Source organism: Trichomycterus rosablanca, chromosome 6, assembly GCF_030014385.1.
Source record: "Trichomycterus rosablanca isolate fTriRos1 chromosome 6, fTriRos1.hap1, whole genome shotgun sequence".
NCBI lineage: Eukaryota > Metazoa > Chordata > Actinopteri > Siluriformes > Trichomycteridae > Trichomycterus > Trichomycterus rosablanca.
The window spans coordinates 45,595,080-45,613,985 of NC_085993.1; the positions used below are offsets into that span (position 1 = coordinate 45,595,080).

Below are 18,906 nucleotides of genomic sequence, written 5' to 3' on the forward strand. Positions count from 1 at the left end.
TCCTTCAGGACTCAGGAGAAGTGAGATATCCAGACTACCTGCTGCACCACTGTCACCCTGACCCAAGTATTTTGTCTTGGCACAGCATCATTTATTTAATGAAAATAACTGCCTTTATGTAAACAACTGAGAAACATTAACTGCAAAAGTAACATACACCGATCAGCCATAACATTAAAACCACCTCCTTGTTTCTACACTCACTGTCCATTTTATCAGCTCCACTTACCATATAGAAGCACTTTGTAGTTCTACAATTACTGACTGTAGTCCATCTGTTTCTCTGCATGCTTTGTTATCCCCCTTTCATGCTGTTCTTCAATGGTCAGGACCCCCACAGGACAACTACGGAGCAGGGTTTTTTTTTTGGTGGCGGGTCACTCTCAGTACTGCAGTGACACTGACATGGTGGTGGTGTGTTAGTGTGTGTTGTGCTGGTATGAGTGGATCAGACACAGCAGCACTGATGTAGTTTTTAAACACCTCACTGTCACTGCTGGACTGAGAATAGTCCACCATCCAAAAATATATCCAGCCAACAGTGCCCCGTGGGCAGCATCCTGTGACCACTGATGAAGGTCTAGAAGATGACCAACTCAAACAGCAGCAATAGATGAGCGATCGTCTCTGACTTTACATCTATAAGGTGGACCAACTAGGTAGGAGTGTCTAATAGAGTGGACAGTGAGTGGACACGGTATTTAAAAACTCCAGCAGTGCTGCTGTGTCTGATCCACTCATACCGGCACAACACACACTAACACACCACCACCATGTCAGTGTCACTGCAGTGCTGAGAATGACCCAGCCACCACCCAAATAATACCTGCTCTGTGGTGGTCCTGTGGTGGTCTTGACCATTGAAGAACAGGGTGAAAGCGGGATAAAAAAAAGTATGTAGAGAAATAGATGGACTACAGTCAGTAATTGTAGAACTACAAAGTGCTCCTATATGGTAAGTGGAGCTGATAAAATGGACAGTGAGTGTAGAAACAAGGAGGTGGTTTTAATGTTATGGCTGATCAGTGTATATATTTAGTAGTTTCACTGGTTCTACACAGACACACACAGAGAGAGAGAGAGAGATAGCTCAGCTCAAGAGAAGAACTGCTGGGTGAAGGAGAATGATAGTGTTCCATGTGCAAGACACAGTAAAGCATGGTGGTAGGAAAAAAGAGGAAGACACAGCACACAAGCAGTGAGAGCTTGGCTAGTGGGCTGCTGTTGTGGTGAAAGTCTTCTAGCACTGTTCAAACCCAGCCATCAGAGACAGAGCCAGGGATTCCACTAGAAACAAAAGGTACAGATGTAATAAACAACACACCTACTGACAGCATAATGTAGTGTATAACTCTGCTAAGCAAATCACAGATTGTTAAACGAGAGGAAGTAGTTAAACTCTCACAAGCAGAACACTCACAATGAGGAAACGATCCCCTGCAGACGGCTTTATTCAAAATAGTCACCAAGAACATGTGACAGTTTTTGAAGTCAGACTCCATTTTTTCAATAGATTCAATTCTGAAACAGAAATGAAACACACACACGCAACCGAGAAAACAGTAGATACGATTATTAAAAATGTGGGTACATTTATTTTTTATTATTATTCCCCCCCCCCCCAATCTAGTCGTGTCCAATTACCCTGATTGCGTCCTCTATACTGAATCGACCCTTCACGGCTGACTGAGGACGCCTCTCAACTGACATGCGCCCCCTCTGGCACGTACAGTCAGTACAGACCGCATTTTTCACCTACATGAGTCGAGTTCATACACCGACGGGCACTGTGTACGGAGGGCCACACCCCCATCAGCATTATTCCTCAGTCCTGTGCAGGCGCCATCAGTCAGCCAGCAGGGGCCGCAGTCGCACCAGTTATGAGGACCTATGATCCGACTTTTTACCCTCTAACCCTGAACAACAGCCAATCGTTGTTCATGCTGCTGCCCAGCTCAGTCGGAAGGCAGAGCTGAGATTCGATACGATGTATTCGAAACCCCAACTCTGGTGTGCTAGTGTACTTTACCGCTGCGCCACCTGAGTGGCCTGTTGGTCAATTTATGACGTATATACTGTATGTTTTAGCAAGTGGTAATCAAGTGGTGTGAAAAAGTATTCATCCCTTCTTCCCATCTCTATTCTTCCTTTTATGTAAATGACTCAGCTCATTAAGCAAATCTGGTTATATTGTCAAAAATGCTTGAATGAGGTGCTTAGGTGACGCAGTGTGATAAGTCGCTAGCGCCGAGATTCTGAACTCCCAGGAGTCTCGGCTCTGCTACCGGTCGGCTGGGCGCCCTCTAGCAGGCATAACTGGCTAATGCCTGCAGCAAACAAAACTGGCCTCCATTTACATTTACATTTTCAGCATACTTTGGACGCTTTTATCCAAAGCGACTTACACAATGAGCTGAACACGATGAGCAATTGAGGGTTAAGGGCCTCGCTCAGGGACCCAACAGTGGCAACTTGGTGGTGGCAGGGCTTGAACCGGCAACCTTCTGTTTACTAGTCCAGTACCTTAACCACTGAGCTATCACTGGCCTCCAGTCTGCTAGGGTGTGAAATGACCGGATTTAACAGAAGGGTGGGGCTGTGTAAGGATCAGGAGAGCATGTCGCTGTCCACACCTCTTTCTGACACGTGTACAGCCCTCCTCTTCTGCCAATCAGGGTCCTTACACAGCGTATGAAGACCCAACCACACATAGTCCGGCCCCCACCCTGCAGATACGGTGGCCAATTAGTATCTGCTGCAGGCACTGCCAATGATGCCGGCCAGATGGCGCCCAGCCGACCGGTGGCAACGCCAAGTTTCAAACTGAAGAGTTCAGAATCTCGGCGCTGGTGTGCTAGCTGAAAATCCCGCTGCATCACGTAAAATTTATTTATGTAAAGGGCAAGGCAATCCAACACTGATCCACATCACCTTAAAAAATGGAATTAATTATGGTAAAACGAACTAGCATTGTTACTTCACTCAAGCTCTATAAAGAAATTAGCCACCCCAAACTACAATCAACTCATCAGTTAAAACATGACTGCTGGACCTCTCATTTACTGCACCAGAGTAAATTCTACACTGGTGAACATTACATGAGACATGTAACTTACTGACAATGCAGCTTATTGTGACAATGCAGCTTATTGTGAATCTTTACTGAACCTACTTCCATGCTCCAAAGCCAGCCTGCCATCGGTCAGAGAAGATCAGAACCAAATTCAGGACTTTCATGATGGCTTCTTTTACAAAGCTGACCTGCAATGACAAGATCACCATGATTCAGTGCTCAATTAAGTATGGCTAAATAAAGATAAAAAACACAAGCTCCTGTAAGGTACAACCATTACAGACTCAAAGATTGGTTGTGCAATGTACCTTCTCTCGTAGAAGGCAGCGATCATGAATAGTGGACAGATATCTATAATGGATTTTTATAAGCTGGTCCAGATCTTTGGCCTCCTCCACCTGGTGCTGAAATTCCAAGCCTGTGCTGTGTAAGATCTGTCAGTAGATAAAAAACACAGTGGCATCAATAAATTATTATTAGGACAGTTAGGACAAGAGAATCCTGGTCTCACAATAATAATAATGTAAGCATGTAAACATGTTGAACATGCCCACCCTGGTCATTATGTAGTTGTGCAGACTGTTCACAAAATGCATGAGTTTCACTCTGAGCAGGAACATCCTGTGGATTTGCTGATTTAAAGGTTCTTTTGGTTCTTTGGCGGTGTACTCTTCAGAAGGGCTTTCTTCTTGCCTTTTAGTTGCTACTGTCAAATCTGTGAAGAGTTTCGAAAAATGAAGGCGATCTTATTTCACAATCATTTTTCTCTACAACAAACCAAACTAAGAAGATGGCTCCTAAAAGTCCAGTATCATCTCCAACAGAAAGTAAAAAAAATAACACAGGACTGGTTTTCCAGACCAATATTAGTTCTAGATTAAACAGGAATCTTCAGTATTGAATCAACATTGATGCTTTTATTTAATCCAAGGGTTAACTGTGTCTGGAAAACAAGCCCTAATTCAAGGTATGGGACACCCCTTATAATATTCGAATTCATGTGTCCTAGCAAAAACAATTGCTAATAGGTGTTATAAAAAGCCAGAAATTATATGAAAAGAAAAAGAAATATAAAAGATATATAAAAATAAATTATATGCCTCCAAATTTGTAGCAACATTGACATTTTCTGTATTTAGCAGACGCCTTTATCCAAAGCAACTTACATTACAGTTACGGTATATAGTCTGAACCTTGCTCAAGGGCCCAACAGCAGCAACCTGGCAGTGGTGGGGCTTGAACCAGCAACCTTCTGGTTACTAGTCCAGTACCTTAACCACTAGGCTACGGCTTGCCTAGGCTTGCTTAGGGAAGGCCCTTTCCTGTCCCAGCATTACTGTGTCCCCTATGCACAAAGCAAGGTCTATAAAGACTGAAAAAAGTCTTGTTTAAAGAAAGTTCCAGTGCCATGCCCCACTGAACAGCTCTGGAATAAACTGAAACATCAATTGAGTCTTTCTTGACCAACATCGGTGCCCAGCCATACAAAAGCTTTTTTGACCAAATGGGCACAAATTCCCACAGATATACTTTAAAGACTTGTGAGAAGCCTACTCAGAGGAGTGCCTGTTGTTATAGCTGAAAGATCACAGAGGTCACTCTATTTTAAAACAATTTGTTTTTAAAATGGGATGCCTAACAAGCTCATGTTCAGGTGTCCAAATACTTTTGGCCATATAGTGTATATTTAGCAAAGTAACAAGGTATATTATTGTCACTCACCTGTAAATCTCAATGTGTCCAGACTATATTTGGCCCATTTAATTTGTAAAAGGAGCAGAAAGACCTGATTGTAGATTTTTTGACACTCAGAGCTAATGACAATATCTACAGGCCATGGAACCTGTGGAGCAAAAAGATCTATTTCAGTTATAGCACAAGTAAAATTACAATATAACAGAAGAAATAGAAAGGCAGAAAAATCTTTTTTTTTAAATTTAAATTAGTGACCCAGTTTGCATTTACATGGAGATTTTCCGCATCCATCAGTAAAGGCACAGATGTCCGGTCTGGGGTTTGATATTGCATTGTGTCCAGTTTTTCAGAGGAAATTACACCCATCACTACCCTGACCAGGCTAAAGCAGTGGTAAAGCATGAAAATAAAAAAGAAAGCTAATTTGCTTCCATCTACTTCTTGACTGACCCAACTGACTTGATTATTGGTGTCTGATTGGCTGCCACAAGATTATATTATAATATGAGCAGAAGACAAAGAGGCACTTTGACGCATGGCTCGGTGGCAGGGCTTAAAATCAGTCAACGCATTGTTTCTATTAAAATCACTGCTATTAGTGCAGTTTTTAATAGATGCCACAAACCATCCATGAAAACGTAGCCTTAACCTCTTAAAACCCTCAACTTTTAGGCTTATTTACCTTATAGATCAGTGTAAGACCATCAAGGTTATTGATCGGTTGTTTCTTCTTAGCAGGATCTATAGTCTCCAAAAAGATGGACAATCTGTAAACCCAGACCCAAGACACATCAGTGCAGCATAAACAAAACAACCCTAACAAGGACAATAAAATCTTGAGTTGGATCAACAGTGTTTAAAGTAGTCATGTGCAGTACCGGCTGCTATCCTCTCGGTGGCGCTGTCCTACAGCCTCTTGCAGCTGCACATCGAGGAAAGCCAGCTGCTGCCAGCTCTCCTTCTCCAGCACCTTGTCAAAGATGGCCGTGTAGAAATCATACATGGTGTCACCAGCCTCCAGCAGAAAATAGTTCCTCATAGCCTGAAGGTATCCCAGTAACCTTAGAGAGGAACCAACACAATGGAGCCAAAAATGGTACAATTATGAACTGCTGCAGTCATGTTTGTTTGTATTTTGTTTGAATTTTTCTTCCAGTCTAGTCATTTCGTCATCTCCGATTGCAGTACCTCCCTTACCATAACCAAGGGTACAAATGCTTCTTCTTTTTTAAATAAATTAATAAATGTACTGAAAAGAAGAAAGAACTTTGGCAGCACAAGTACATTGGAGTTAATCTGGGACTTGTGATAAAAAGTGTTTGTGGGGGGGGGGTGTGTACTCTGTGAAACACTCACTCACTTTCTTAACCGCTTATCCAATTAGGGTCGCAGGATGGGGGAGGGGGTTTGCTGGAGCCTATCCCAGCTTTTCAATGGGCGCAAGGCACACAGTAACACCCTGGACGGGGCACCAGTCCATCGCAGGGCAGACACGCAGACACACACACACACCTATAGGGCAATTAACTTGACTGCATGTTTTTGGACTGTGGGAGGAAACCCACGCAGGCACGGGGAGAACATGCAAACTCCCAGAACAGAAAGGACCCGGACCGCCCCGCCTGGGGATCGAACCCAGGACCTTCTTGCTGTGAGGCGACAGTGCTACCTACCGAGCCCACCGTGCCGCCCCAGTGTGAAACAAGTTAGGTTAAAGACAGAGAATCTTGCCTGTAGTCCTTTTTGAGGGTTCTCATGAGGTTTCCGCAGCACTCGACGTATCTCCTCTCGATGTGTGGATACAGACAGGAACGCAGAGTCAGCTCGAAGGTTTGACAAGTTACTGATTCAGACGAACGGTCCACAATCACCCCAGCACCGGAGAACTTCTCGTGAAAATCTTTCTGCTCTAAATACAACCTAACAGTGAATTCAAGACAATGGATTAGGACACTGGAAAAAAAGAAAAGTACTAATGTTTATTTACTTATTAAGATTTTGGTCATGTTTTACACAATATAAACTGTGTGCATGAGGTTACATAAAAAAAAAAAAAAAAGCTGTTATTTGGACCAATATTGTTTTACATCAGATTGATACCTGGCAAAGTTGATGGCCAGCAGCGGATCATGAATGTCATCCAATTTCAGATGACGTGCCACAATGGACTGCATTTTTATAAGGCTCCTCTTGGTGGCTTGTTGCTCGGTTACCGTATCTGTTGGCGATTCCTCTCCACGACGCAGACGCGTCTGCACCGATTCCAGGAAGAGTGTGTACAGACTTTTCCTCTCTGCGTCTGAGTTAAAACATTCATTTCAATTATTAGGATTTGTATTCAGCTGTCTCAGCTGTGCCACAGCCTGTTAGCTGTGTCTGAAGGAGAAAGGACCAGATGGAGATTTGCTTCCTTGCTGCTGCAAAACTGCAAAACTCCTGATGTTTGGTCTAGACACCGGCAGAACATACCAATACACCAAAAAGCTTTCTTTATATTAGCATTTTGGGAATTTTGTATTTTGAAATTTTCTAATAAAATTATAAGTAAAGAATTACTTCTGGGATACAGGGTTGCAGTGAGTGTTTTTTTTTCCCTTTATCATTTTTCTCCCAATCTATTCATTTCCGATTCTTGATTACAACTCAAATGCTGCTTGCACTACCTCTGTTCTTGCCAAGAAGCACTACAGACTATCATGTGGCCAGTTGTCAGTGTTGGGTAAACTACCCCCCTCCCAACCCCACACACTCACACAGGTGCTTGGACCAGACCCGGAGATTGCAAGTCATAGCGACAGGGTAGGATTCCACGTCTGACCCTTCCTTCATCAAACACAGCTAGTTGTGTTTGTGTGGACACCCGGCCATGCCGGTGGTTTTGCTGAGGTTCAGACAAAGTTTACACGCTGTACTAATGTGCTAGATTGCAGGGCAAACCTAGAATTAATTTTTTTATTAAAGGTTAGGAGACATAAACATATGTCAAACAATACAAATGGAAGTGCAGTGTAAATGTATGCTGGGGTGGAACAAAGTTGAAAGGATGTGTTCCTTTTCAGTTTGTGTCAAACCCCCATCATTTATTTAAAATAAATGAATGAACTGGTAATTAGCCATGGCTGGCCATTATATTGTGAGTATTGTGATTGATAAACAGTTTTTATACCTTCATGGTTCAGATTGAGACCCGAATTCGATTTCAATTCAATTTCCAACTTCAAATACCAAACTCAAACTTGAATACAGAACAACACTATGGCTACAATATGAGTATAACACACTGATGCCTGATCAATTTTCATTTTAACTCATAACTGTGTTTGTTCATACAGTCTGTTCAACATCAGCTAATAGAATCAAAAGCAGTGAAATCCTGTTCAGCTTAAGCCTCACCTCTAGAAGTGCCAGTCTGCTCCGTCTCCTTGCAGTCCAGGTTCTTCAGAAGCTGCATGGATTTTCCAGCCATGATGATCTGCTTGAGGACTGGTTTGAGGAAGGACACCATGGTGTGCTGTCGGCTGCTGGAGCTCTGCTCTCCAACAGAACTTCCACTGGCAGTGTCGCTCAGCCTGTCCTCACTGTCTACAGCCTCAGACACACTGTAGAGGGTGTAGGTGGCATACCAAAAGTCTCTGTGGTTCACTGGCACATCCTTGTTCCTGACGCACACAGAGCCAAAACTTCAGATAAATTCACTTTGTCGTGGTGTTTGATTTAATGAATTTGTCTTATTTGTTACCACCCTTAAATGAATCTTCTGGTAGCAGTGGATAGGGCTGAGTGATCTAGGTAGCCATATTGTATTACCATAATGCATGTTGCTGGTACATCACCAGATCTCTGTTTGACTACTTCTGTCCCTTACGTCGCTGATGCCAATGATCAAGGAGGATTGTGGTCGTCAGGCTCCCCCTGCGACATACGTGCAGTCGACTATCGCTTCTTTTCACCTGCCAGGGGCAGGATTTCACAGAGCACTGCCATGTGATCAGAATAGCCAAGGGACCATGCAGCCAACTTGACCGGCTGGCAGAGGTCATAACTGTTGTTTGACCAGTGTCCCACCTCCGTACAGAGACACAGCCTATCGTATGTCTGTGCAGGTACCCTGCCAGTCAAGAGCACAAACTAGAGAGCACGACATGCCAGCATTAGTGGTCTAGCGAATTAGGTTTATCCTAAACGTGGAAAACTTTGTCTGCTTAATACAATAATAACAAATGTGTTCTGACATGCTGGTTTTAACAGGTGCTTCACAGGTTAAAACACCCTATTTAGGGATTGCAGGACACCACAAAACTATGACATTGTGCTAGGTTTGGTGTGTTGCAATATCCTTGCATACAATATTAGACTTAAAAATGTCTAGATATATCACCTTTGGATTATAAACTCTTTCGCTGGGTCGAACAAGTGCCCATGAACAATCCACTCGTCCACTATCTCAAGATATGGCCTGACAGTTTCAACCCAGAGCTGGAAGAGGAGCGCCACCTGGTCAGAAAGAGATAAACCGAGCATCACATCAAAGTCATGTACTTTTTTTTTTCTTTCTTTTAATCTAGTCATTTCCAGTTCCCGATTGCAGCTTCTCCGCTGCTTGCACCACCCTCGCCGTGATCAAGGAGAGCCAGAAACTATCATGAGCATTTGCCATATACACTGATCAGCCATAACATTAAAACCACCTCCTTGTTTCTACACTCACTTTCCATTTCATCAGCTCATCTTACCATATAGAAGCACTTTGTAGTTCTACAATTACTGACTGTAGTCCATCTGCTTCTCTGCATGCTTTGTTAGCCCCCTTTCATGCTGTTCTTCAATGGTCAGGACCCCCACAGGACCCCCACACAGCAGGTATTATTTAGGTGGTGGATCATTCTCAGCACTGCAGTGACACTGACTGGTGGTGGTGTGTTAGTGTGTGTTGTGCTGGTATGAGTGGATCAGACACAGCAGCGCTGATGGAGTTTTTAAATACCGTGTCCACTCAATGTCCACTCTGTTAGACACTCCTACCTAGTTGGTCCACCTTGTAGATGTAAAGTCAGAGACGATCGCTCATCTATTGCTGCTGTTTGAGTCGGTCATCTTCTAGACCTTCATCGGTGGTCACAGGACGCTGCCCATGGGGCGCTGTTGGCTGGATGTTTTTGGTTGGTGGACTATTTTCAGTCCAGCAGTGACAGTGAGGTGTTTAAAAACTCCATCAGTGCTGCTGTGTCTGATCCACTCATACCAGCACAACACACACTAACACACCACCACCATGTCAGTGTCACTGCAGTGCTAAAAATTATCTACCATCTAAATACCTGCTCTGTGGTGGTCCTGACCATTAAGGAACAGGGTAAAAGCAGGCTAAAAAAAAAGCATGTAGAGAAACAGATGGACTACAGTCAGTAAATGTAGAACTACAAAGTTCTTCTATATGGTAAGTGGAGCTGTTAAAATGGACAATTAGTGTAGAAACAAGTAGGTGGTTTTAATGTTGTAGTTGATCACTGTATATAACTATAAATTTAAATCTAAAAAAAACATTAAAGCTAATGTAATAATGAAATAGTTTTGAATTTATTTACACTAGCAAACTTACAGACTGCTCAGACGCTTCACCCACACTATCATACTCAATGATGGCCTTGTAGAGGGTGTTGAGCAAGTGTGAGGCTCGTACGACGTTAGGCGTGCCAGGGGGTACCTCAGCCACTCCAGTGCAGAAAACCCTATGTAGCACAGTGATCTGTGCCAGGTGAGGGCTGAGTCGCTCCAACACAGTAGACAAAGTCACCGTCTCATCTACACACCACAAACAACACATTAAAAAAAGACTTTCAAAGTATGAACACTTGACCATGACATCAATTACAGAAAAGTACAACATACTGTACCTTTGCCGATAATCTCCTTCTCAATAGCAGTGAGCTCCTCCTTAAAGCTGGTAAAGTATTTATACAGTGCCCACACAAAGGCTTGGTAAGTTCTGAACGGAGGCTCCGAGCCCTTCTTGGACGATGAGGAGGAATTGATGACGGGAGGACATGGTTCGGCACTGTGACCAGTCACCTCGTCGATGAACCTCTGCAGGCGGAAGACTGCCTGGCCATACGCTGCTACATGCTCGAGGATTGAATGTAAGCATTCCTGTACAACACACACACACTCAGATTATAATCATAACACAAAAACACACAAACCTATTAAACTGAGCAGTTGTAGCCTAGTGGTTAAGATACTGGACTAGTAATTGAAAGGTCACTGGTTCAAGCCCCACCACTACCAGGTTGCACTGTTGGGCCCTTGAGCAAGGCACTTAACCCTCAATTGCTTAGACAATATACTGTCACAGTACTGTAAGTCGCTTTGGATAAAAGCGTCTGCTAAATGCCGAAAATGTAAATGTAAAGATATTGTAAAACAAAAGAACACACTGCTGTGGAAGCTCAGTACTTAAGATACTAAAAAAGTATTTAGCAAGTTGCCGGTTCACGCCTCACTGCTGGCAAGCAGCCCAGAGTTAAAGGAAATTAGCTGTCAGGTTAACCGAAGTTAAAAATAGAAGGAAACATTGGTGCTTACATTGGTTAAGTGGGTAACCACTACATCATTTCTCACACTGACTTTGCCATCATGGTGCTGAAATATAAAAAGCCTCTTCACTCCTGACAGAAGCCTAAGCACACAGACAATTACCCATTAGATTAGCAGAACAAAAACAGGTAAAAAACCCTGACAGACTAAGGTGACGACATGAAAAAAACGAGTGCCAACCGTGACTCAATAGCTGTGAGATTCTTTTTCAGATGTTTGTTTAAAAGGTACAAAAATATTAAACAACAAAAGAAGATTCTTATAAACATTCTATGAGCTTGCAGTCAAGGAAAAAGCTTAATATGGCCTAATGTACCAAAACCATAGGCTGTGAGAGGCCACACACATTTAGGTTGAACTCTATTCAAAATAACTTCTTTTTTTATATTTTGTTTATGCATTTCTTTCCCCTTTTTCTCCCTTTTAGCGCGTCCAATTGCCCAATTGCGTCATGCTTCCTCTCCACCATGCCGATCCCTGCTCTGATTAAAAAGAACAAAGCTAACCCACGCCCTCTCCGACACGTGGGCAGCAACCGTATGCATCTTGTCACCTACACTTTGACGAGTGCAATGCGGATCAGCACTGTGTACGGAGAGACACACCCTGACAGCATTCTTTTCCCGTCTCTGTGCAGGTGCCATCAATCAACCAGCAGAGGTCGTAATTGCATTAGTTATGAGAGAGTCCCTATCCGGCTTTTAATATCCCTCCCCTATCTGAACAACAGGCCAATTGTTGTTCATGTGGTTGCTCAGCCCAGCTGGCAGGCAGAGCTGAGATTCGATACGAGTGGCCATTCAGAATAACTTCTGTGCATCTGGGCTGCTTTTAGTGCAAAAAGGTGCATTAGAACGGTTCCTTAATTTAAAACCTTATCATTTCCAAACCCAATTCCAAAAAGTCATTGTTCACATGGTACCATGTTTTGCTTTGAAATGCTTTACAAAGCCCACAGCATTAACTGTGTTTCACAAATTTGCAACTTGTACAAACATGACCCCATGTGACAAATGCTGGCTTTTGAATTCTCTAACAATCAGTATGGTCCTTTGTGGCCCGGAGAACAAGACGTCTATTATTTCCATAAACACAGCACACGTTTCCACTTTGTGCACAAGTCCATATGAGATAAGCTTGAGCCCAGAAAGGTCAGCTGCGTTTTTAAATTTGTTGATATATGGCACTTGCTTTGCACCCACTCATAGCTCCTACTTTATCTGTAGATTCTTAAGCTAAATTTATAAATGCAGTGACAAACTGTTTAGCGATGACGGCTTTCCAAACTATTCCAGAGATAATGTATTTACATTCATTCTAAGAAGCATGATGTTTTAATGCAGTGCCGTGTGGGGTGTTACAGGTTTATAATATTCAGATTTTTAGTATTCAGTTTGAAAAAAATCTCCAGACTCTCTTTATCATTTAATAATGTTATGGACTGTAGATGGTAAAACCCCCAAAATAATTGCAATCATGACTATTCACCCACACAGTTTTCTGTCTGCCAAAAAGTGGCAAACCTTAACCCATTCCTGCTCATAAATATCTGAGCCTAATGCTCTGAAAACCTAATCATAATAGCATCACCTGTGTGCCTGTCAAAAGTTCCAACACATTATTCCACAACCTTTTAGTCTACTATGAATGTGCATCAAATTACGAATTAGTATACCTTTAAAAAATCTAATAAGGTAAAGTATTAAATACCTTGTGCTGTTTTTGATTAAATTAATGTAAAAGACCATTACCAATTTACTGATTCATGTTTCTATTTGTGTTCTACCTACTTTTTGGAACTGGGCCTGTATATTAGGGTTCATTATGACAAGAGTTTTACTATGAGATGAGCTATCTTGTAACAAGTTAATTGACCTTTTAGGGAGGGACTTTTGCAAACTGCATTAGAATCAAAACCTGATTGAACCTTACCACAGAGTCTCTCTGATCACTTGGGTTTCAGTGACAAAAGCTTTCTCTTCGGGCAGGTACAGCGGATCAGTGTTGTAGAGATGCTGATCCCTGTATGGGGAAAAGAGAATCAAAATTGAAAAAGAGAATCAGAATTGAGAAAGCAGATCAAATCTACTCTGTTTAGGCATCCATCACAAAATGGCAGGAAAAACCTTGACCTCAAGCACCAGAGGCTATCAGGTACCTGCCCCAACAGCTGTGCTATGCCCAACAGTTGCTGGATGCATCTTTTCACCTTCCAGTGGTGGAGTCTTACAGAGAACTGTACCTCACACAAAGAGCTACAGCATGTACTTACTGTAAGGCATTGTGCAATGGAAAAGAGGCTAAAGTGATAAGGATAATTTAGAGAGGATGTAATGCCTATACATATACAGTATATACAGTACAATGACATTTTTTATGGGGGTCAGAGCGCACTGGCAAGCATTGCTTAAGCGCCCAAAAACAGCTGCACAACAGAGCCAGGATTCATGCTCACAACCCCCTGTTGGTAACCCACAGCTCTACCCACTAGGCTACCACAAAGTAAGTGGCAATGCATTAACTGTACGTGTGTTGTAGGTCACCAGAGCCTCTTCCATCATTGACAAGGGAAGTGCTAACCTTCTCTCCTTCCATACCATTCTGCATCTGATCAAATACATTCACAATCACAGGCAAGTTTAATTTATCTTACAATGGTATAAGATTAATTGCCAATGAGACACTTTTCAACTGAGAAAAGCTGTTCTAAAACACCAGTGTTGTGAGTGAATTCAAATCAGGTAAAGAGATAAAGCAACAATAATGCGATCTTCCTACCAGACATTAAGCAGGTTGGAGTGTAGATGGAGACTGTGTGGAAAACGGGACGAATGTGGAACCCAGTATGGCGTCACAACATGTAGCTCCAGCCAGGTCCTGGAATCTGGTTCACCCACTATGTGTAAAAATTTTACTGAAGTAAGTTACATAACGTACAGGTTTTCAGATAAAGCCAGAAAAAATCCCAGTATTTAGATTTAAAGCGAGCTGAAAAAAATAAGACAAAACTGTCCTGTACCATCCCAGTAAGTGATTTGACCTTACCAGTCCAAGTCACTTGTACTGTTTTATTGTTTTGTTCTTGATCCTCCTGTGGGGTTCTGTCCACCTGTATCCCAGAATCCTCTCTGCTGATAGGTGGCTGGCTTTCTTCCTCGCTCTCTTCTTCTGACCACACCTAAAACAGAGTAAAAACAGAGTAACCTAGTTATAAGACACACCAACGTTATATCAGACCAATATACATATAAAATCCCAGTACTCATTTCAATTTCAACAAACCCTGGACAGGACACCATCACAGGGCTTTGTCCATTACAAGTACAGTAGGGTGGGCAAATATATTGTGTAAATTGATATAAAACCTTTAAAAATGTAATGTGTTTATAAATCCAACTACCAAACGACGACTCACTGGAGTATCAGGAAAAGGACCAGTGTCAATATCTTCTCCTTCCATTAAGTATTTAGGCCAGTCAAATACATCTTCTTTTTCTAAAGTTAGAAATAATTAGCGTCAGAATACATTTTTTATGTCTATTCGTGCTGTCCTGTAATGCTGTATGTATCAAACCACTGATGTGGTAAGTCAAAGTGAATCACCTGCTTCTTTCACTCTGGGTCGCTCATTGTAGTCCGTATTGGAAGGAGAATCAGAAAGCAAGAGCAAAAAAAACAATATACCATGATGAACATCAGTCTGTAATAAAACACAAAAATGAACACAGTTAGTTACATGTACAGAATGTGTTATCACGTTTGTAGTTTACTGTAAGTTTACAGGGCAGCACGGTGGCTTAGTGGGTAGCACTGTCACCTCACAGCAAGAAGGTCCTGGGTTCGATCCCCAGGTGGGGTGGCTCGGGTCCTTTCTGTGCGAAATTTGCATGTTCTCCCTGTGTCTGCGTGGATTTCCTCCGGGAGCTTCGGTTTCTTCAGTCCAAAAACATGCATCCAATTTAATTGGAGACACTGAATTGCCCTAAAGGTGAATGGGTATGTGTGTGTTTGCCCTCCGTCCAGGGTGTTACTGTGTGCCTTGCGCCCATAAAAAAGCTGGGATAGGCTCCAGCACCCCCCGCGACCATAATTGGATAAGCGGTTAAGACAGTGAGTGAGTGTAATTGTACAATATCTCACCATGGTACCGTCTGTATTAGGAAGAGGCGAGTTCAGAAATTCTTCTGTTAATCTCTTCCAGCTCTCTGCTTTACATAAATCTGAGTGCACCATGAGCTTTTCATAGATCCTGAAAACAAAGGTTTGGTTTCAGAAAGTTTCAGAATTTATAAAATAAATGCAACTTATTGGTCGCTTAGTGTCACATGTGGGCTTTGCTCTGTTTTTGTTATTCAATAAACTACCACAGCATACATCCAATTCCAATTTTGAATAATAATGTGTATTTATAAGCATAAACAAAAGTATCCCTTGATGTCTGAATAAACATAGTATTACAACTAGCTTTTATATAAGTTCCCCTTTTTGTTGACATGTGTCTACATTTTTGACACCCTGCCTGGCACAACTGTACAGGGACAACTGCATGTGGTTTCATGAACGTTCCACTTGCGGAACCATTTCTACTAAGTAAGATACTGGACCTGTAATCAAAAGGTTGCTGGTTCAAGCCCCACCACTGCCAGATTGCCACTGTTGGGCCCTTGAGCAAGGCTCTTAACCTTAAATTGCTTAGATTGTATACTGTCACAGTACTGTAAGTCACTTTGGATAAAAGTGTCTGCTAAATGCTGAAAATGTAAATGTAATTTTATCCTTAAAGACTTCATGAAGCTTCTTTTACTTTACCATGGTTGCTGCGTGTCACATCTTTTATAATTAAAAACAGGTGCAGTGTGCATTAATTAATGAATACCTTTTTTACCTTCGAGATATAAACAGTGGCAGCTATTTATGTCTGTATGAGTCTGTTTATTTATGACTGTTTATGTCTGCTATTTATGACTGTTTAGGTCATTGCACATCTATGGATATTTAATGCCCAGGATACTTTGTAATTTTTCCATTATATTACATATTGCATATATACAGGTCCTTCTCAAAAAATTAGCATATTGTGATAAAGTTCATTATTTTCCATAATGTAATGATAAAAATTAAACTTTCATATATTTTAGATTCATTGCACACCAACTGAAATATTTCAGGTCTTTTATTGTTTTAATACTGATGATTTTGGCATACAGCTCATGAAAACCCAAAATTCCTATCTCAAAAAATTAGCATATTTCATCCGACCAATAAAAGAAAAGTGTTTTTAATACAAAAAAAGTCAACCTTCAAATAATTATGTTCAGTTATGCACTCAATACTTGGTCGGGAATCCTTTTGCAGAAATGACTGCTTCAATGCGGCGTGGCATGGAGGCAATCAGCCTGTGGCACTGCTGAGGTGTTATGGAGGCCCAGGATGCTTCGATAGCGGCCTTAAGCTCATCCAGAGTAATGGGTCTTGTGTCTCTCAACTTTCTCTTCACAATATCCCACAGATTCTCTATGGGGTTCAGGTCAGGAGAGTTGGCAGGCCAATTGAGCACAGTAATACCATGGTCAGTAAACCATTCACCAGTGGTTTTGGCACTGTAAGCAGGTGCCAGGTCGTGCTGAAAAATGAAATCTTCATCTCCATAAAGCTTTTCAGCAGATGGAAGCATGAAGTGCTCCAAAATCTCCTGATAGCTAGCTGCATTGACCCTGCCCTTGATAAAACACAGTGGACCAACACCAGCAGCTGACATGGCACCCCAGACCATCACTGACTGTGGGTACTTGACACTGGACTTCAGGCATTTTGGCATTTCCTTCTCCCCAGTCTTCCTCCAGACTCTGGCACCTTGATTTCCGAATGACATGCAAAATTAGCTTTTATCCGAAAACAGTACTTTGGACCACTGAGCAACAGTCCAGTGCTGCTTCTCTGTAGCCCAGGTCAGGCGCTTCTGCCGCTGTTTCTGGTTCAAAAGTGGCTTGACCTGGGGAATGCGGCACCTGTAGCCCATTTCCTGCACACGCCTGTGCACGGTGGCTCTGGATGTTTCTACTCCAGACTCAGTCCACTGCTTCCGCAGGTCCCCCAAGGTCTGGAATCGGCCCTTCTCCACAATCTTCCTCAGGGTCCGGTCACCTCTTCTCGTTGTGCAGCGTTTTCTGCCACACTTTTTCCTTCCCACAGACTTCCCACTGAGGTGCCTTGATACAGCACTCTGGGAACAGCCTATTCGTTCAGAAATTTCTTTCTGTGTCTTACCCTCTTGCTTGAGGGTGTCAATGATGGCCTTCTGGACAGCAGTCAGATCGGCAGTCTTACCCATGATTGCAGTTTTGAGTAATGAACCAGGCTGGGAGTTTTTAAAAGCCTCAGGAATCTTTTGCAGGTGTTTAGAGTTAATTCGTTGATTCAGATGATTAGGTTAATAGCTCGTTTAGAGAACCTTTTCATGATATGCTAATTTTTTGAGATAGGAATTTTGGGTTTTCATGAGCTGTATGCCAAAATCATCAGTATTAAAACAATAAAAGACCTGAAATATTTCAGTTGGTGTGCAATGAATCTAAAATATATGAAAGTTTAATTTTTATCATTACATTATGGAAAATAATGAACTTTATCACAATATGCTAATTTTTTGAGAAGGACCTGTATATTTATTACCTACCAACATTGTACTGCAATACTTACTTAATATTTCTTATGCACCCTGAGCCTATTTAATTAATAATTTTTTACTGAGTCTTTTACTTACTTAATTTCTTTCCTAATGTACCTTGAGAGCCTTTACTAATTTTTTTCTGATGTATCTTGAGCTGTTGTAATACTTGACATTCCCTGTCTGTCTGTCTGTCTGTCTGTCTGTCTGTCTGTCTGTCTGTCTGTCTGTCTGTCTGTCTGTCTGTCTCTCTCTCTCTCTCTCTCTCTATTTATCTATCTATCTATCTATCTATCTATCTATCTATACAATTATGTAGCTACAGGAATGGTCCTTTAGGTTGATTTTTGTCCTCACAGTGCAGTGCAGAATTACAAACTGAAATGTACAGGAATGTTTAGCAGTATCACACTCTCACCCATTTATTGAACGCTGCACTTTGTGGCTGCTGACATCCAGAAACCTGTGAAACCTATGCAGAGTAAAAGAAAAGATAAAGTTTCATCTTTCATGTAATAATGAGTCATTTATATAGATTTTAGGATGCATATGTTTCGTCAGTAACTTTACCTGAAGTTGGACCAGGCAAATTTAAAAGCCAGCTGAAAGTTTTGATCTTTCTCATCTTGGATTCCACTCAGGTGCATGATGAGTTTCCTCACCTCCTGATCCAGATCTTTCTCAAATTTAGTCCAGTGAGCCATTCTTACCTTACTGCTGTAATCTAGTAGTTGTTACTGATCCAAAAAAAAAGGCTGATTAAGGTAGAAGAAACATATTTAATAATACTAAACCATCTAAACTAAAGTCATCCAGAATATACATTGTAGCTAACGGATACAGCTCGTCAGCAGGCTAACCTAAGCTCTTCTTAGTT

The 18,906-nt window shown here is 41.9% G+C and overlaps 1 protein-coding gene and 1 non-coding gene across 2 annotated transcripts; both read right to left on the reverse strand.

The window, feature by feature from the left end:
• Positions 1–1,014: 1,014 nt before the first annotated feature.
• On the reverse strand, positions 1,015–18,780 carry tubgcp5 (tubulin gamma complex component 5). Its single transcript, XM_062997051.1, has 23 exons — positions 18,600–18,780; positions 18,448–18,501; positions 15,503–15,611; positions 14,966–15,062; positions 14,778–14,857; positions 14,408–14,540; positions 14,141–14,258; positions 13,295–13,384; positions 11,351–11,444; positions 10,663–10,915; positions 10,368–10,570; positions 9,147–9,262; positions 8,162–8,427; positions 6,869–7,067; positions 6,500–6,688; positions 5,647–5,829; positions 5,451–5,535; positions 4,796–4,916; positions 3,628–3,788; positions 3,382–3,507; positions 3,173–3,261; positions 1,421–1,521; positions 1,015–1,287 (listed from the first exon to the last, which is right to left on the reverse strand). The coding sequence occupies exons 1-23, from the start codon at positions 18,731–18,733 to the stop codon at positions 1,241–1,243; spliced, it is 3,048 nt and encodes a 1,015-aa protein (XP_062853121.1). The 5' UTR covers positions 18,734–18,780; the 3' UTR covers positions 1,015–1,240.
• On the reverse strand, positions 13,842–13,964 carry LOC134317388 (U6atac minor spliceosomal RNA). Its single transcript, XR_010013208.1, has one exon. It is a non-coding gene; the product is annotated as a U6atac minor spliceosomal RNA (small nuclear RNA).
• Positions 18,781–18,906: the final 126 nt, after the last annotated feature.